The sequence below is a fragment of the Apodemus sylvaticus genome, chromosome 2 (assembly GCF_947179515.1).
Source record: "Apodemus sylvaticus chromosome 2, mApoSyl1.1, whole genome shotgun sequence".
Taxonomy (NCBI): domain Eukaryota; kingdom Metazoa; phylum Chordata; class Mammalia; order Rodentia; family Muridae; genus Apodemus; species Apodemus sylvaticus.
The window spans coordinates 68,111,718-68,133,532 of NC_067473.1; the positions used below are offsets into that span (position 1 = coordinate 68,111,718).

The 21,815-nt window shown below is 36.4% G+C and overlaps 1 protein-coding gene across 3 annotated transcripts in view; it reads right to left on the minus strand.

Moving 5' to 3' along the window:
- Positions 1-21,815, minus strand: part of Tpk1 (thiamin pyrophosphokinase 1) — a 370,262-nt gene that overhangs the window by 172,076 nt on the left and 176,371 nt on the right. For all 3 annotated transcript variants that reach the window (XM_052173583.1, XM_052173581.1, XM_052173582.1), the window contains one exon: positions 5,947-6,042. In XM_052173583.1, the coding sequence (XP_052029543.1) occupies positions 5,947-6,042 (96 nt within the window). The remainder of the gene's footprint in view (positions 1-5,946; positions 6,043-21,815) is intronic.

Here is a 21,815-nt window from a genome sequence, read left to right on the forward strand (position 1 = left end):
ATTTATGATATATGATTACAATACAAAAAATAAAGCTATCATAAAAATAATGTATACCTAAATGTAATATGGGTAATTAATGCATGTAAATAATCTAAAATACACAGTACTTGTTGATGTATAAGGGCAGTGTACCTATAAGCATGAAAGAGTTTAAAAGAAGGACAACCTATAATTCTTAACACAGGCCTCAGGTCTCATGAGAGTGGAGCGTTCCAATCCAGACAAAATTAAATAAGACAAGACTATCCTTGGTTAGTTTTTGTCAGATAGTTACAGGTCATTCTGGAGTACAGAGTGACATCCTAGTTCAACAAAATAAAAGAAATATGTGTGTGTGTGTGTGTAGATATAAAAATATAGCAGCCATTGAAGTAATTGAAAGCACTGTCCTGCAATATCAGTAAATGCCTTAAGGAGACATATCCTTCTTAGTGTCTTAAATTGTAGACATATTTCTGCTTCATTCAAAGAATGTATGTGCCACATTTTTGGCTGTTTGGACTCAGAACTTTTAATGCTTTCTACTAAACAGTATGGTTTGATTATAAACTGTTTAATCATTTGAACATTAGAAAGTAAGTGTTGTTTTGAAATGAACATAATTCACAGAATTTTTCTTCAATTAATCCCATATTCTAGACAGAAAATTCCTTCGGGCTAAGAAGAGAATTAAATTTAAATACTGCACAGTTCAACGTTGCATGGGATGGCATAAGTTCAAGTACACTGGTTATCCTATTTGTCTACACTATAATTAAAATTTTATTTTGCAGCAAGATCTTGTACCTTCTGCAATAAATCGGTGACAAATTTATCTTTATAAATTATAAGAAGGAAATCAAGTAGAAAAATGTGATTTATTAGGAAAAGAGAAGCATAAAGGATTATTTCTTATACTTCATATAGATATTTTTGGAAGAAATTTTTTAAAGCTGTCATGATCTCATGCTGGGATAAAAGGATGGACAAGATATTGTTATTTTCTTTTCTAATGTTTATCTCTTGCTAATTCATCAAATAAATATATTCCAGGTTTTAAAATAATCCAATAGAAACTCATAGAAACTGTATTTCCACAAATTGAATGCATGGTAATATAATAGTAACTGACAATGAAATAGGACAACCACAGCAATATGGTGGAGGGGAGGTTACATGAATGTGATTTCTACCTCAAATCGGTTACTGTACAGAGCTGGCCCTTTTTCTTCCATAGCAAGGTGAAATAATACACCTATGCGATAAGATGAAGGGAAATGAATGACAAAGGCATTGTGACAAGGCTTATGATAACCGAGAGGACAGATAACTGTGATTCTGGGATCATCAATCCAGTACACAAACTAGCAAATAAACGACTAAAGGGAGATTAGCAAGTACAACATGCAAGCCCTGGATGAAGGGGTAATTCATAATCCTGGAGGAGAATGGACAAAAATGCTGTTTCATTCAGCTATTCACAAAGGCGCAACATGGACAAACCCATGAAATACTGATTTCTGAACTTCTTAGTTTAATATTTTCAGACTGCCCTTGGTCACAAGAAACTGAAAGTGCAGACAATGACCGTGCAGTTGAAGGCAGAATACTATCACTGTGCTTCACAGCCTGAATGACAACTACCTCAAGAAGTTTTCATCATGAACAACATAGTCTTTAGTTTATATAACTATTCTCATTCTCTCTCTCTCTCTCTCTCTCTCTCTCTCTCTCTCTCTCTCTCTCTCTCTCTCTCTCTCTCTCTGTCTCTCTCCATATGTAGGTACATGTTGAGAAGTTGGGGGTTTTCCTCAATCACCACCTGCCTGATTTTCTGTAACAATGGCCTCTCTGAACCTGCAGCTCACTCTTCAGCCATGCAGTCTGGCTTAGATTCGCCTGTTTTTGTCGTCCCCCCTCGCCCCCCCCCCCCCCGTGATTGGATTTTAGCTGCATATCAACATACCCTTACTTTTACCTGGTATTGTGGATTTCATTTAGGTCTTCATGCTTGTGCATCTATCTAAGCTATCTCCCCACTCACTAAGTATACTACTTACATTACTAACACAATAATCGTCTCCTCCATTATAAGCTTCTCAAACTCCCACAGGTCCACTGAAATGAAGGAGGCTCAGAACAAGCCACCCCAACATATTCACACCACTCTAGCATGCTGGATATTTTAATTACAAATACATAAAAAGTTGATGCATAAAGATGTCTCTGATCTTCACAATTCCTCTTAGAAGTAAACATACAGTCCCTGTGTGATAGAGGCAACAGCTTATCCTCAAAGGTGGGAAGACCAACAGTACCCTGAATGGCATTGGCTGAAATAATAAAATATGTCTGTGTATAATTTAGTCCCTTTCCCATGATTAATATTCCTTGTCCATTCCATGACTAGGAAAGCACATCCATGCCTCATTCAGCATTCATTGGAGAAGCTTCCTCTTGAAGTAGATGGCAACAAACACAGACTCACGCCAAACACTGTGCAGAGAGTGAGAGATCTTGGACCATGCAGCAGTAAATGGGATGATTTTATGAAATCTCTCCCTTCAGTGTTCAGAGAGCCCTCTGGAAGGCAAGGCAGAAAAAGAGCTGGAGCCAAAGTGAATGGCGGACACTGAGCAAACAAGGTCCCCTAATCACAGGATCAAAGCACATTTCTCACTGAGACGGAGGCAGCATGCACAGGGCCTATGTGGGTTTGATCGAGACCAGGGTCCAAGGAGAAATTGATACACGCCTTCATCCCTAACCAGAACCTAGCTCCAACTGCAAATGAAAGACTCATTAGCGAAACTCAAGAGTTGACTCATTAGAGAAACTATGTACAGTAGATGGCTGCCACAAAATGAATTAATGACATCTTTGTCTCATAATGCTCAGGCAGGGTACAGGTCCTCTCAATAAACATATGGCTTCCAGTTTTGTGTTTTTCTGGGATTCCTGTGTGTGTTCTTCTGTACTGTATGTGTTTCTTATGCTTTTTCTTTGGCTCCTTTTCTGGCCTGTTTGTTTTATAATATTCTGGTTTATTTAGTTGTTTTGTTTTACCTCATTGTATTGTATTTTATCATTACTCCTTACACACATGCTTGCTTTCTAATGAGAGGCAGACAGGTCTGGATACAGATGGACAGTGAGGTGGGGACACACTCGAGGAGTAGTGGGAGGAGAAACCATAACCTGAAACCAAACTCAGTAGGAACAAAAGCAATTTTCGATTAAAAAAAAACATTTTTTGTACAGTCCGTTACTTAAGTAACTGGTTCTAAAGGCTACATTGGGATTTCATATCTCTACAATGATTCTCATGCTATACAAAGTCTGTATTAAATAAATAAGTATGCTTTTCTTCTATTGATTCAGATCATATTAATGTAATCCTCAGTCCTACCGAGACCCTGAAGAATGGATATGGTGTTTTCCTACCTTTCCCAAGTTATCTGTCCTTGCTTCTTAGTGCAGAGATTTTAAACTTACTTTTTTCCTTTGCTGCTTTGCTCTTATTCACTCATCACAGCCTCTCTGATAACCCTTACATTAGCTGTCTTATTCCTTATGTCAATATAAAACATCAAACTCACCAAATATGCAGAGTACCTCTACGCATTAAAGCTCTAATACCTGCACCTGACACCAACTTCTTGATTGGATAGTAGAGATGGGAAGAAAAGCAAAATGCTTTAAAGTGTTCAGAGTGCCCTAAAGGAGGAATAATGGGCGATATGAAGATGAGGAGGAACAGATCCTCGTCTATTTGATCACAGAGGAAAACCTGACAAATCAATCAAGTATAGTTGAGACAAGAAAAGATTAACAAAACCGGTTTCAAGCAAAGGAACAGACATGTAAAACTGCCTGGGGACAAGAAGAGGAGGGAATATGGTAAGTTTTAGTACCTACAAAAGAGAGTCTTGAAGCATAGGATTGATGACACAGACTTGGAGCATTCCTGAGGCCATGACCACTAGGGCAGGCATGCCTGCATTTTCCTCCACACAAACATTCATGTATATGGCTACCCAGCTACAAACCCTTCAGCACACAGCACAAGGAATCCAGGATTTTTCCTACAAACCCCTTAGCCAAAGCCCCATCTCTCCCAGCAGCAGCAGACCTAGACCAGCAAAAGTGAAAGAAAACGTCACTGCTATGTGTGCATTCTGCTGGTCCTCATTCAAAACTCCTCGTTGGACTTAATAATAATATTTAATAATAATTGCTATTATTATCATTATTTGCTTATTTTGAAACTTTTTTTCAGAGCATTTTTTTATCCTTGTATGTGAGATTTCTGTATGTGGAGATCTTGTTGAATTTAGATAAAATTGTTTCTTTTGAGAAACAATGACTGTATTATAGATGCTATCAATTATACAAAAATAGGACTTGCATAATTACATTCCTATTTTTAATAACTTTAACAGAAATGCTTGGAAAAGAGACACAATTACAAAGATTTACAATATTTTCTTAATAAATTCAAAACCAGCTATATATGGTTAATTGCCATATATGGATAATTCTGAATTGGCTGTTTTCTTTTTTAACCAAATAAATATTATAGCAATTTACTGCTGGAAGTACCATGAAATATTTGGTATAGTTCAGCAAAGCCACAACAGAGATGAGAAATGTTCACTGAATTACTTCCTTGTGTCTGTACATTGAACTATTTGCCAATTGTGACAGTTAACATGGTTTTTCATCAAAGAGAAAAAAGGATTTATTCCTCAACTTAAAACGCATGTGCTGGAGTAAATCTCTGAGGGACCACACTCCTGGGAATAAGTTCTTATTAGAGTTGCTTCTCTTAAAACCATACTACCCTGGTAGATGGCTACTCATTGTATGTTTTGAATAAATAATGCAGTGGATCGAGCCCACGCCTCATTCATGAAAGCAGGCAAAGGACTCATCCTCTTTTGCTTTCCTTGAGTGGTGTAAGAAAGGGATTCTGGGAGTGAAGTTGTATGATGGTGGAAAAGGATGAGAAATTCTTCACAACTTTACCTCCCTTCTCAGCTGCAAAAGGTAAAAGATGCTAGTAGTAGCTAAGGCATTATGGAAGCATTGCAAAAAGAAAGCCATATAGCATATGAATATAAATCATGCAAACAGAGTATGGACTGGTCTGAGGTGTGTTTGCAGGCTGCCCTACCAAAGCAGATTAATTATACCATACTGGCATGCATTTGTCAATTCTTGTGCTACCAAAAGTATTCTAATATACAATGATGTTCCCTTGGTATAAAAATTATACAACTAATAATGCATATTGGTTTAAGTTACTGCCTTTGCTAGAATAAACAATAAAATATTTCATTTAATACTTCAGTTATCTTTCTAGGTGTTTATTGAAACAAAAACAAAACAAATTTTATACCACTTTAACAGGTGCTGAAAATATACAAAATATAGGCTGTGTACTAATTAATTTAGTTGAACATTTGAATGATGGATAAAAAAACATTAAAGAATAAGTAAATGCAAATCAGTAGATACCTTCTCTAGCTAAAAAAATAATAAAGGTGATATTTTATGTCTTTAATTATTGTTTGCAGTGATGGCTCATGGGCCAAATCAAGGCCATATCTGTTTTCCATATAAAATACACAACAGTTAAGAGGAAATATTTAAGAACATGCGTGGCTCAATGTGTCAACAGTGTGTGAAAATGATGATTCAATGGTCACTTTGAATGGCACAGAAACCTGTTTGAGTTACTTTACCCATGGCTCAGCTCACCTGTTTATAACATGTCAGTCCAAGTCATCAATATTTGTGCTCTTTTATCTATGCATCTTCAGTAACTCATCTGCAGCTTAGTCTGGATTTACATGATACACAAAAAGGGAAGTCCACTAATACCAACACAGGAATAAATGACTACACAGGCTCTTGTGCCTCTCACCTCCCGGAGTCTCTTTTGGAAGGCACGGATCTTACCTGTAGTTCTTTTTCTTCTATCTTCCTTTGGAGCACTTGAAGACACTTGGTAAAGTCAGTGTGGTCTTGGTCAGGAGTTGAAATAAGATCACAGCCCTGTGTGTTGAAGACAGAGAATGTTGAGAATTAAGATTTCAGTACATGATCAAAAGGACAAGCTTTAAAAGTAAAGACAGCCTATCATTAGATAATCCTAGCAGGCCAATACTGCCTCCTCATTAGAATCAGCATCATTATCTTCTTATCTTTTTTTCTTACACATAAAGGGACACATCAAGAATGAAGTTAAATTTATGAGATAATTATGTCAATCATTTTCCCTAAGGGAAGTACATATTTTAACATGTAATCTTTCCTTCAGAGATACTGATGTGATAGCATTAAAGATTAACATAAGAATTTTATAGTTGTATAATCAATTATACTCACAGTGAAATTACCTAAATTAAAATGTAAGTATTTCTTTAAAAATTTAAATTTACATAAGTAGACTACATCACTTCAGTTACATGAATGGAAAATTAGCATTAATATTGAATAAGTGATTATATTTTATACTTTAGGTACAATCTGTCTTGTAAGATTCTTTTATAGTCTTACTCATGTGATTAGGAGGAGAAAGAGCTTCCACCATGCACATAAGAATTATCTCTGAGACATAGTGGGGTGAAGTTATAACATCCTTGCTTTCTTTATAATATCTCACCATCTGTAAGACACCTAAGCCCATTCTAAAGGACAAAACCAGGAGAGAGCAGCTCACCATCTCTTGTGAACTTAAATGGCAAAAGGGCCTGTGATTTTAAAAAGGCATCTTCTTTGCAGTGTCATACAGAGGCAAAAGTGTATAAAATCAGAACAGGGTGGGAAGTATCATTCCATACTTCTTAATTCAGAAATGAAACAATTCTCAGACTCTGACAAGGAGCTGAGTAAGGGAAAGTAAAACATAATCTATGTATAAGAGTTGCCATTCAAAGAGTTTTCAAGGATACAAAACACCCATACGGACTCCTAAATTATTCTAAAACCCATCCTCAGTAGATTTAAGGCTCCTTCCTTTACCTCAAGGTCTCTTTAAATATGTCAAGCTCAACCTGTGCTTTATTCATTTATGACTTCCTCACAATGGAGTGACCAGTGAAGAAATTAATTCCTCACTATTCAGAAATATAAGATGCTCTAAAAGGCACATATGTCATTTTTACAAGATCAAAGACATAATTTCCTGATCCTAAAAGAATATTGAAATTTGTTATAATCACCAAGCAAGGGCACAAAGAAGCAACTGATCTAAAGTTAACAGTCTTAAAAAGAAAGACATATGCAAGTCACTTAGGGCTATTAAAAGAGTGACAGATAAGGCTGTCACCAACTATCAAGATATGGAGAACTCCCTGAGGGTAGGAATTGTGTTTCGTTCTGTACTATTTCCAATTTTGGCACCTGACAGCTATATAGCAAGTGTCTAATAAATATTTCCATGAATAATAAATGTCTAATAATTATTCCATGTATCATAGGAATATATTATATAATAAATATATTAAATATATATAAACTTATAGATGTTTATAGAAATGAGTACTGGCAATAGTCTGGGACAGTGTCTTCTCAGTAAACATACCATATTTACCAACTGAGATTTTGTCTTTCTTTTTAAAATTGTGTCAACAGAAGAACCTCATAAAAGAAAATAATTCTGAACAGTCAAATATAAACACTAATAGGTGATTCACAGATGAGTCTACCATCCCAGTTATTCTCACACAATCAGCAGATAGCCATAGAGACAATGCTAGATGGTCAGAACAGAATCTAGTATCACTGCAAACTTTTACGGATTAAGAGACCACAGCTGCCCTGATGACTCTTGTCAGCTGCATAGTAATATAAAGGGGTGGGCGAGCATAGATAGAAACATTGTGGTTATTCCCAGGAAAGGACATATTTTTAACTTTCTGGGACAAAATGTCTTTTAATATTGCTTGAATCAGATCAATGAGAATGATACTTAAATTAAAAAATGCCATCTCTGCAAGTTGGAAACAGTTAATGATCCAGGGCGAGTGAAGTCATGCATCTTGAAGACAAACAACTTCAATAAGCCAACAAAATTCCTAATTACATTCTAAATATTTATCAATATACACATGAGTGTAGTTCTCACCTCACATCAAAGAAATTTCCCTTTTCAACAGATGGAAACCATTAGAGACCACAACTGATGAAAATGCAGAGTACAAGAGATTTCATGCTTAGTGCCTACTGATACACACATAAGTGTGTGCATGCACATACATACATACACACACACACACACACACACACACACCACATACACATACACCACACACAAAATCAGAATCCTATAGATTCTACAGAAGAGGAGATAATATTTTAAGAGTGAGAAGAACACAAAATTTGTTATGATATATGCCTCCTGTCTTCTAGAAATGTCAGCAAAGCTACACTCATCAAATCTCATAAACATAGCTGCCTCAACAAGGCCCAAACAATGATGACACCAATAGACAAGTTAATATGGAAACAGAAAGCACAAGGGGCCTGAATCTTAGACAAAGAACTATGGGGAATACTGAGAGCAGAAGAAAGAATATTCTCCAGGAAAACCACCTCAAACCAGCTATCCAATACCAAGTGGACAGCCTTGAAGTCATAGATGTATAAGTCTGTATATATTGTTATATTTAAGAATATATATGTGTGTGCATATACTTATATATATAAATTTGGGAACAACTACCCAAAAGGAGAACATGAATTTGAGAAGTGCAAGGCAACTGCAGACACAAGACTTGGATGATTTGAGCTGCATGATTTGAGCTGCATCTAAACTGATAGCCTCCTTCCCACAGTCTAGCTTCCAACATATCAGAAAGTCGAATGCACGCTGCATATGGGGGAAAAGAAGAGGATGTAAAATAGGGATGGGAATATTTGGAGGGATTATGGAAGTATTTTGAAGTAGATCCTATGAAACAAATATGATGAAACTACATTGTATACAGAATATATATATATACATATATATATATTCTATCTATCTATCTATCTATCTATCTATCTAATGTATGTATTCATAACTCCCTTCACATGGTGACTTAATTGTTTCTCAGATCCTCCAGTAACAAAGTAAATCTAGTAGAAGAGAAGTAGGAGACAGTAAAGAATAGTACTTATGTAAATTATCCACCAATCCCTACAGGTTTACATCAGACAGGGAGGTACTTACCATGCTAAAGAAAAACTAACTTGACAAAGTCAGAAGCTCTAGGGCATTGAACAGTTTTCACTGACTTGGCATTTTCTTTATTAAAAACTTAAAGCCCTCATGACACCCTATACCCCAAACATAGATGAAAAGGCCAAGGTGCTTAGCACTGGAAGGACTTTAACTTCCTAATTAGTAGTCGGCAATCTTAGTTTTCCTGTAGTAATACATACATTTTAACTAGAAACATACTGAAAAACCCACAAGGTTAAAAATACAATGACCTTAAATTGTCTCAACGTTCTTCTGCTTGGTGAAAACTGCATTGATTTCATTATCAATTGATTTCAAAATCAATTATCATTGATTTTTCATGGTTTCATAAAAAGCACGGCCTCTTAAAGCTAGAAAGTATTACTATTTTATGAGCCAGCAGGTGGCTCTAATTTCACACTGCATATACTTATATTTGATTTTTTTGTCATTTAAAAAATAGATACTTATATAACTTAATTCTACAAAGTTCTCTCTATGAACATGCTACTCTCTCAAGCTGGATTGTGATTTAATATTGTATTTCATTAATTGTAGTTCAATCTGACCTAAAACAAAAACATATGGGCTCATGTCATAAAGTACAGTATATGTTGATTCAAAGTTATCCTGATTTTGTTCTAATTAAAACTGATATTTTGAGGATGTGGAGCCACAATAGCGACGTGGATTCTTCTAATGTACACAAGCACTAGAGGGAAAGCGAGCAGGAAGAGAACCACTTTAAGAATTCTGTTCTAGCTTCTGAGATGACAATTAATCTCATTTACCAAGTGTCTCTCAACAAATAAATGCAAATGAAAAAAAGTTATGTAAACTATAAAACACCATATATCTAATGTTTAGAGCTTATTATATGTCTGCAGCTCTGTTAACATCTGCAGTGTGGGGAGAGAGAGGGTAGTAGCTCTTTTCTGACATGTGTAATCTGCGTGAAACCCAGTATTAAAGACAGAAGAATAAAATCAACAATTATTACCATTACCATAGCAAGACAGGGTCTACAGGATACTAAGAACAAGGTCCAGCAGAAATAAAACATGAACACTAGTAGTATAAATTATATTTGATTACTCATGAGAAAGAAAAAGATGGTCTCCTCATCTTCCACATACCATTCAGAAAAAATCCTAGAAATGCTCGCTTATATTTAATACATTCCTGAAAAAACTGTTCTCAGTTTATTCATAAGTCACATGTTTTCTTTGACAGGTAGTTTAGAAATATGGAACAATAGTTTGGTTTTTGTGCTAAGCCAAATTCTCTATAAATTAACGTTATCAGAAAGCTCTTTACTTGGGGAATAAATATGCTTCCACTAATATCAAAACAACCCTTTCTGCAGGCTTGGATCTGTTCGCTGTGATAGGTTTCTTTTATTTTTAATTTATTGATATTTTCTGGACCCCCACTCCCTGAAAGTCCCATCAGTCCCCTTCCCTCCCCCTGTTTTCCCACCCAACCCTTCCCACTTTCCTGTTCTGATTTTGTTCAATACTGCTTCACTGAGTCTTTCCAGAACAAGGGGCCACTCCTCCATTCTTCTTGTACCTCATTTGATGTGTGGATTATGTTTTGGGTATTCCAGGTTTCTAGGTTAATATCCACTTATTAGTGACTGCATACCATGATTCATCTTTTGAATCTGGGTTACCTCACTTAGTATGATGTTCTCCAGCTCCATCCATTTGCCTAAGAATTTCATGAATTCATTGTTTCTAATGGCTGAATAGTACTCCATTGTGTAGATATACCACATTTTTTGCATCCACTCTTCTGTTGAGGGATACCTGGGTTCTTTCCAACTTCTGGCAATTATAAATAGGGCTGCTATGAACATAGTAGAACATGTATCCTTATTACATGCTGAGGCATCTTTTGGGTATATGCCCAGGAGTTATAGCAGGGTCTTCTGGAAGTGAGGTGCCGAGTTTTCGGAGGAACCGCCAGACTGATTTCCAGAGTGGTTGTATCAATTTGAAACCCCACCAGCAGTGGAGGAGTGTTCCTTTTTCTCCACATCCTCGCCAATACCTGCTGTCTCCTGAATTTTTAATCTTAGCCATTCTGACTGGTGTAAGGTGAAATATCAGGGTTGTTTTGATTTGCATTTCCCTAATGACTAATGAAGTTGAGCATTTTTTAAGATGTTTCTCCGCCATCCGAAATTCTTCAGGTGAGAATTCTTTGTTTAACTCTGTACCCCCATTTTTTAATAGGGTTGGTTGGTTTTCTGGAGTCTAACTTCTTGAGTTCTTTATATATATTGGATATTAGCCCTCTATCTGATGTAGGATTGGTGAAGATCTTTTCCCAATTTGTTGGTTGCCGATATGTCCTTTTGATGGTGTCCTTTGCCTTACAGAAACAATGGCCATTTTGCCAAAAGCAATATACAGATTCAATGCAATACCCATCAAAATCCCAACTCAATTCTTCACAGAGTTAGAAAGAGCAATTATCAAATTCATCTGGAATAACAAAAAACCCAGGATAGCTAAAACTATTCTCAGCAACAAAAGAAAGTCTGGGGGAATCAGTATCCCTGACCTCAAGCAATACTACAGAGCAATAGTGTTAAAAACTGCATGGTATTGGTACAGTGACAGGCAGGCAGATCAATGGAACAGGATTGAAGATCCAGAAACGAACCCACATACCTATGGCCACTTGATCCTCGACAAAGGGGCTGAAAACATCCAATGGAAAAAAGATAGCCTTTTCAACAAATGGTGCTGGTTCAACTGGAGGTCGGCATGCAGAAGAATGTGAATTAATCCATCCTTGTCTCCTTGTACTAAGCTCAAATCCAAATGGATCAAGGATCTCCACATAAAGCCAGATACTCTGAAGCTAATAGAAAAGAACTGGGGAAGACCCTAGAGGACATCGGTACAGGGAGAAAGTTTCTGAACAGAACACCAATAGCATATGCTGTAAGATCAAGAATTGACAAATGGGACCTCATAAAATTACAAAGTTTCTGTGATAGGTTTCAAAGCAGTATCTCTATATCAGAAGACAGGGAAATGTTTGAAAAATTCTTCCCCTAAAGTAACTTACATTTCACAGTACAAACGTGATATTTTATATGATATATCATATTTTATCATTCATTCACAGTTATGTATAATTGTTACAAGCAAAATCTATCGTAAAGGCCTATATTCTTCAAACTTTCTCTCTCTCTCTCTCTCTCTCTCTCTCTCTCTCTCTCTCTCTCTCTCTCTGTCTGTCTAAATAGAAACATCAAAAGTGAAACAGAGAAACAATCATCCTTAAGCTTCAGAAAGTAACAAATGCTATGCATGAAATACTACTCTATATGAAATTTAAAAATATTATCACAAAGCTCATCCAAAACAATGAAGAACCAAGATAACCAAAGGTATTTATAAAGATAGATGACTGAACTTGTCCTTCCTCAGATTTAAAGTAATTAAAACCAAAATGTTAGCAAACTCAAACACTAGAAGACAAAGAGCAATGGTAGCCATCTCTATGACACACAACTATCTTCTAGGAACATAACTGATACTTAGGAATATACCATGGGCAGCCACATGATAAACAGCCTAGAAGAACTAGGGAGAAATTGTAAATACATACAAGTGAACATTTGAAAAGTGAACCACAGATTAGAATTAGAGTCAGAAAAAATGATCAGATTTTGGAATGAGTGATTTCTTAAATGAAAATAATGACCAATTCTATTGAGATTTAATAATTAAGAAACAATCTAAGGGGTAAAAAACTTCCACACACTGGGAGACAATTTCTACCTACAAAGTGTTTACTATCCAGAAGAAGAACCTTCTGGAAACTGATAAAGAGTTAGTAATAATGGGAAAAATGTGAAGTATTTTAGTGAACATGTTAGAGAACAGGAAATATGTCAAATAAGTAAATGATATAAAAACAGACTGACACATATGGTTTCCATCTGTATCCCTGAGAGAACACTGTGCCACAGCTCTCCATAACCCAATACCGCCCAGACAGAGCTGGCATCCCAGAAGTGCATCATCAGAACACAGTTCTCCCAACTCAATGAGCCCTGGATACCCCAACACACCACAAAAGCTCTGTTTTTAAAATCACATCTCATGATGATAGTAGAGGACTTTAAGAAGGACATAAATATGTCCCTTAAACAAATACAGGAGAACACAGGTAAACAGGTTAAAGCCCTTAAAGAGTAAACATAAAAATCCCATAAAGAATTATAGGAAAACAAAACCAAACAAGTGAAGGAACTGAAGAAAACCATCCAGAATCTTAAAAAGGAAATAGAAGCAATAAAGAAATCACTAAGGGAGACAAACTTGGATATCAAAAACCTAGGAAAGAGATCAGGAGTCATAGCTGCAAGCATGACCAACAGAATACAAGAGATTGAAGAGAGAATCTCAGGTGCAGAAGATATCACAGAAAATACTGATACAACAGTCAAAGAAAATGCAAAAAGCAAAAAGCTCCTAACCCAAAACATCCAGGAAATCCAGGACACAATGAGAAGACCAAACCTAATGATTATATGTATAGAAGATAGGAAAGATTTCCAACTTAAAGGGCTAGTAAATATCTTCAACAACATTATAGAAAACTTTCCTAACCTAAAGAAAGGGATGCCCATGAATATACTAGAAGCCTACAGAACCCCATATAGATTGAACCAGAAAAGAAATTCCTACTCTCACATAATAATAAAAACACCAAATGGACAAAACAAACAAAGAATATTAAAAGCAGTAAAGGAAAAAAAAATGTCAGGTAACATATAAAGGCAGACATATCCAGAATTACACCAGACTTCTTACCAGAGACTATGAAAGCTAGAAGATCCTGGGCAGATGTCATACAGACCCTAAGAGAATACAAATGCCAGCTCAGACTACTATACCCAGCAAAGCTCTAAATTACCAAAGATGGAGAAACCAAGATATTGCATGACAAAACCAAATTTTCACGATATCTTTCCACAAATCCAGCCATAAATAGGATGAGATAGAAAACATCAACAAAAGGAGGGAAAAATAAATCCTAGAAAAAGCAAGTAAGTAATCATTCAAAAATCCCCAAAGAAGATAGCCACATAAACATAATTCCACACCTAACAACAAAAATTACAGAAAGCAACAATCACTATTTCTTAATATCTCTTAATATTAATAGATTCAATTACAAAATAAAAAGACGTAGATCAATAGGTTGGATATGTAAACAGGACAGAATATTTTGCATATAGGAAATGTACCTCAGCAACATAGATACACACTGCCTCCAAATAAAAGGCGGGAAAACAATTTTCCAAGTAAACAGTAACAAGAAACAAGCTGGAGGAGCCATTCTAATATGGAATAAAATCGACTTTCAACCAAAATTATCAAAAAACATAAGAAAAGAAACTTCATATTGTCAAAGAAATAATCTACCAAGAAGAAGTCTCAATTCTGAACATCTATGATCCAAATGCAAGGACAAACACATTCACACAAGAAACTTTTCTGAAATTCAAAAGACACATTGCACATCATACAGTAATAGTGGGAAACTTCAACACCCCAATCTCAGCAATGGGCAGATCATGGAAATAGAAACTAAACAGAAACACAATGAAACTAACATAAGTTAAGGATCAAATAGATTTAACAGATTTTTATAGAACATTTCATCCTAAAACAAAAGAATATACTTTTTCGTCAGCATGTCATGGTACCTTCTCTAAAATTGACCATATAATCAGTGTGACTAAGCAAGTGAAAGATCTATATGACAATAACATCAAGTCTCTGAAGAAAGAAATGAAAGAAGATCTCAGAAGATGGAAAGATCTCCTATGCTCATGGATTGGCAGGATTAATATAGTAAAACTGGCCATCTTGCCAAAAACAATCTACAGATTCAATGCAATCCCCATCAAAATCCCAACTCAAATTCTTCACACAGATAGAGCAATTCTCAAATTCATTTGGAATAATAAAAAACACAGAATAGTGAAAACTATTCTCAGTAGTAAAAGAGATTCTGGGGGAAATCACCATCCCTGACCTCAAACTGTACTACAGAGCAGTAGTGATAAAAAACTGTATGGTATTGCTATAGAGACAGGCAGGTATATCAATGGAATAGAATTGAAGACCCAGAAATGAACCCACACACTTATGGTCACTTGATCTTTGACAAAGGATCTAAAACCAGCTGGTGGAAAAATGAAAGCATTTTTAAACAAATGCTGCTGGTTCAATCGGCAGTCAGTCTGTAGGAGAATGCACATCGATCTATTCTTATCTCTTTGTACAAAGCTCAAGTCCAAGTGGATCAAGGACCTCCACATAAAACCAGATATAATGAATCAAATAGAAGAGAATGTGGGGAAGAACCTGGAACACATGGGCGCAGGCAAAAATTTCCTGAACAGAACATCAATGGCTTATGCTCTAAGATCGATAACTGATAAATGAGACCTCATAAAATTGAAAAGTTTCTGTAAGGCAAGAGACACTATCAATAGGACAAAATGGCAACAAACAGTCTAGGAAAAGATTTTTACCAATCCTACATACTAATGCTAGGGCGGTGAGGTGGAGACTGTCATAAATGCAGGGGAATGGGGATAGGATGGGGGTTTGTGGAGAGGAAATCAGGAAAGAGGATAATATTTGAAATATAAATAAATAAAATAACCTATAAAAAAGATACTGATTTTCATCAGAAAAATGCAAACATAATCCACACATCAAATGAAGTACAAGAAGAATGGAGGAGTGGCCCCTTGTTCTGAAAAGACTCAGTGAAGCAGTATAGAGCAAAATCAGAACAGGGAAGTGGGAAGGGTTGGGTGGGAAAACAGGGGGAGGGAAGGGGACTGATGGGACTTTCGGGGAGTAGGGGTCCAGAAAAGGGGAAATCATTTGAAATGTAAATAAATATATCAATAAATTAAAAAAAGAAATGTACATACAGCAACTATCTAATAAAATTTTTAAAAATAAAAAAAAAGAAAAATGCAAACAAAAATCTTATTGATACACATCTCCTACATGTCACATGCAGAAAAAAGGGGTGTCATAATAAAACACTGGAAATCACATTTTGAGAGTTAAAAAGAAGGAACATGCAACACACAGATACAGCATATGTTCTGAGGTAAAGACCCACTAACGTGTCAACTCAACACAACTCACAAGGAACTGTTCTAGAGCACTGTGGAAACCAAGGTCACAAGGTTTATGTCCAGTATTTAGAATGGGAAAAAATAGAATATGGTTTGTGTATACTCTCCCACAGACATGAAACCATGTCTATTTCCCACCATACTTCACACAACTTAAATCCCATGTAAGTGATTACTATCCAGATTATTTCAGTGTATGACAAGGTCAAAGACTGCATGTGTTCTTTGTGGACAAAATTTTAATTCTTGATTGTTCGAACACTGAATGCAAAACCCACCTATGTTTGTGGTAACTAGTTACGCTAAGCATAATTAACACTTTTTGTTAAAATACAAGGAAATGTAAGGCATTGACAATTTATCATTTAGCAATGATATGAAGCTACTTTGATTTTTATAGGCAAACCTACTTTAAGTTGGGTGGTAACTAGATTATATTTATTATTTTTATACAATTTATATATTTCATACAAGCATTTTCAAGTTAGTTATCATTTCTTACTAAATAAGGGTAGAAGAGTTGGTTATCGTTTGTAGTGCTTGGGTGAAAACAATCAATACTGATCAAACTCAGCATTCTTCCATCGTTCCTACTCAAAATGCAATCCTACAGCAACAGGAAAATTTTTATGGATTTTTCTATTTTCTTTTTTTTTTAATCACTTTTTCGATTTTTAAATTGGATATTTTCTTTATTTATATTTCAAATGTTATCCCCTTCCCAGGTTACCTTCCCTGAAATCCCATCCCATCCCCCCCAGCCACTTCTTCTGTGAGGGTGTTCCCCCACCTACCCACTCCAACCTCTCCGTCCTCGCATTCTCCTATACTTGGGGATCAAACTCTCTTAGCCCCAAGTGCCTCTTCTCCCATTGATGCCCAACAATGCTATCCTCTGGTACATATGCAGCTGGAGCCATGGGTCCTTCCATGTGTACTACTTAGTTGGTGGTTTATTCCCTGGGAGCTCTGGGGGGCGGGTCTGGTTGGTTCATAAAGTTGTTCTTCCTACACGGTTACAAACCCCTTCAGCTCCTTCAGTCCTTTCTCTAACTCCTCCATTGGGGAATCCTTGCTCAGTCCAATGGTTGGCTCCACTTGTATTTGTCAGGTACTGGCAGAGCCTCTCAGAAGACAGCTATATCAGGCTTCTGTCATCAAGGACTTGGTGACATGCACAATAGTGTCTGGGTTTGGTGACTGTATATGGGATAGATCCCCAGGTGGGGCAGTTTCTGGATGGCATTTTCTTCATTCTCTGCTCCACACTTTGTCTCTGTATTTGTTCCTATGAATACTTTGTTCCCCCTTCACGGAAGGTCCAAAGCACCCACACTTTGATCTTCCTTCTTGTACAAGGGGGCAAAGTTGGACTCATCAAGATAGAGACTACTTGGCTTGGAGAGTCACTCATGATACTCATACAAGAATATAATAATGCTTGATAACTTGAACATAAGATAAATTAAGAATATGGGTAATGACAATCAGACTTTAATAGCATTCAATTGTTGTCTTTCTCAATGCACTGGGACAATATGAGGAGGCACAGTGTCTAGCTGCCACCAGTGTGGTAAGATGTGATGAGATGAAGGGAGGTGAATATCAAAGCTATGGTAACCAACAATTAGGCTCTTATAAGAGGGTTCTTGCATCTGCCGACCTTGGCAGCTGTCATGTTAATTGAGAAAGTAACCAGATCACCAATGGCAGACAAAATATATAGTATAGATACCTTGGAAAAAGGGATGATTCACTATCCACACATGACACATCCAGATGTTATAAGACCTAGAGATGCTACTTAAAATGGTACGTGATTTAAAATTCTGGCTTACAAAAAATTCTAGAGATTTTAATTTGGTATGTTGGGACTTCAAATGACGTTGAGTAACTGAATCCACAGAAAATGGAACCATGGGGAAAGGAGACCCACCATATTAGGACTACATTCTACAGGGTACATTCTCAACAAAACCTAAGTAAAATTAGAATATATCTAAAATATAATATTATGCCTAAGCAAGGCATTTTATTAAGAAAATGTCATTAAGAAAAAATTAAGTGTTGGAAAAGGTTTTAAATATGAGGGTATAATACCTATAAAAAGAAAATAATTCCTCAAGATGATTTATGTCAAAGTGACTAAGAATTTATCAATACTAACAAGTTTTTTTTTTCATTCAAATAGCATGGATCCTACTGTCAACAGCAAAGCAGTGTAGTTAAATGTCTATGTAGATATACTCAAAGAGACATATACAATATCCAATAAGTAATGAAGTTTCAGCAAATAGATAAATCATGCCATGATAGCTATAGTTAAAGATGTATTGGAATCAGAGACAAGTAAGAACTTAGAAAAATGGTAACAATAACTATAAATATTTCATGAAGTTTCTACACAAGAGATCACTCACATAAAATTATAGGTAAACCTACACCATGAGCTATGAGGTATTAAATAAATGTAAAACAAAAAGCATCAACAATAGTACTGACTAGGACATATTAGTTATTTAAATCTGCTGAATTAATAAGCTAAGAAATATGTAAAGAAATATGTAAATTAAAGGCTAAAAGTAATAGGAAGTATAATGAACACAAAGAAAATGTATTTGTTGGTAATTCAATAGAGTAGTTGCACAAACAAAGAACAATATGAACATGTGGCTGGGGATTCTACACTCCTACAAACCATCATCTCCAACAGCTTTATGATCTCTACCTGCAAAACCATCCAGACAGCAGTCACCACCAATAAATCCCTACACCATTCTCCAAACCATGACTAGCATCATCACAACTTCCACACTACTACCATTTTTACTATGATTACCAGTTCATGGCTACCACCAGTACCAGCACCAGTACCAGCACCAGCACTAGCACCACTACCATCTCCATTGTCATCCAAATTACTCTGATTCCCTACCACTATTATCACCACCATGTCATAGCTGCCACTTCAGAATGGCAAGAAGAAAACCACAAAGTGCATGCTGCAGTGTAAAAGGCCTATGCATTTTCTATGGAGAAAGGAAGTGAAAACAATTTCTTCTTCCTTGATTTATATGTTCCACCCTCCTAAAAATTTCAGAATCCTCAAATTGCCATGGACATTCTTAAGCATACCACATACATCAACACCAATGGAACTATAGATTGGGCTCTTAGGTGTTTATCAAAAATACACATTAAATGTTCTTATTTCTTTTCTACAGATCCTTAATTTATAAATGTATCCCAATCAGTTAACCTACCATATTTTTTTCATTTGATTCTGGCTCAATCCTAGGATCGCTCTGTGAACTATGCAGGGATGAGTGTTCATGTCAGAAAGTTGCTTTTGTCCCTAAACGAGGTCATTTGACACATGACAGTTCATCCTAACTAACTTCTTTCCTTCCTTGGACCCTTTGTTAAAGCTTTATCTTCAAGAAGCTGTCCCACCACACCATGTTATAATATGACTTCTTCGAAGTCCCTTGGTCACCCAGAGCAGACCTTGCTGTGGCTCTTCTAGAATGCCTTCTCCCTGCTCAAAATTTCCAAATTATCTATCAAGGCTATCATCTCTCAACATTCTGTATGTTATTTCTGTGCTCTTCACACTAAGCAGTACTATCAGTGTAGGGAAGGTGATTCTAGGTTTTGTTCACTGCTGCATCCTGTGCGCCTTAAGTACCACGCAGTCATGACAATGCATCTCAACAGTGCATATACTCTGCCTAGGTGAGAGAACATTGCTAGAGGGGAAAGATTTGGTTTTCTTCCAAATATGTGTTTTGTACTGGTGTTTTTAAAATCTGCAACAACAGGATATTCAATGGCTTTCAGTCAGGCAGTCAACAATCTCTGAGAAGGTTCATTCAATAGACAGCATGACAATCCAAAAGAATATTACAGACTGTTAAGCTTAATACACAGACTAAAGCTAATCAATGGAAGAAATGTTTCAAGTTTAAAATAACATAGGCTGCATTTTACTCTCAGACGCATTAGTACTTCCTGTTCTTTATAAACAAACATAAGCCCAAGGTAATACCTAGCACATTCCCTATACCAAAACCAAGTTGTTATAAACTCACTGCTGAGAATATGTAGTCAAAGTATGTGAAGATTATATTATAAATTGAGTAATAAAATAATGAAATATGAAGATTTGGCCTAACCCACATGCTTCAAGTAATTGGCATAAATCCTTTGCTTAAATGAATCTGAATATTTGTTTTTTGTTGCTTCACTGGTTTCTTAAGAAAAGGTTTTTGCTGTATAACTCCAGCTATCCTGAACCTTGTTCTGTAGAGCACACCGATCTTGAACTCAGAGATCCACTTGCTTCTGCCGAATAAATGCTGAAATTAAAGGAGTGTGACACTTGGCCTGGCTTGGTTATTTTAAAAAAGAAAAAAAGGAAAACAAAGGAAGGGGGAAAAGGAAGAGAAAGGGGACAGAAGGCAAGGGAAGAAGAAAAGGAGAAGGGAAGGAAAGGAGAGGGGAAGAGAAGGACGCTATTCATCCTTGCTTGGGTCTTCATGTCCTCTGACTTTCTTAGATGTACAATTTGACAACCATGAGACACCACAATGAAATCCACAATATGACCATATGCATCAATTCAGACTTCAGAGAGCCTAGAATTGCTGTACTTGAACAAGACCCTGCCTTCTGCTACACAGCATATAGCACGTGCACTTCCCAAGCCTAGCTGCTAGAGGCCACTGTGGTCCCTGAGCACTAAGCTGCCCCTGAGCTAGAAGGAGCAGACCCTGGTGCCTGGAGATCATGGGAATAGCCTGACACTTTCTCAGCTGAAGCTGGGCACACCTGTCATTTTCAGTAGGACACAGATAAACAATTCAATTTTATGTTGCTGTGTTGTTGTGCTTTCTATTACTTGTAATATCAAAGACTTTTTAGAATTTAACAAAAATGAAGGCATAACATATCCAAATCTATGGGACACAATGAAAGCAGTGCTAACAGGAAAACTCATAGCCCTGAGTGGCTCCAAAAAGAAACTGGAGAGAGCATACACTAACAGCTTAATGACACGCCTGAAAGCCCTGGAACAAAAAGAAGCTAATTCACCCAGGAGGAGTAGAAGACAGGAAATCATCAAACTCAGGGTTGAAATCAATCAAGTAGAAACAAAGAGAACCATACTAAGAATCAACAAAACCAGGAGCTGGTTCTTTGAGAAAATCAACAAGATAGATAAACCCTTAGCCAGACTAACCAAAGGGAACAGAGAAAGTATCCAAATTAACAAACTTAGAAATAAAAAGGGAGATATAACAACAGAAACAGAAATTCAAAAATCATCAGATCCTACTACAAAAGCCTATACTCAACAAAATGGGAAAATCTGGAGGAAATGGGCAATTTCGTAGACAGACA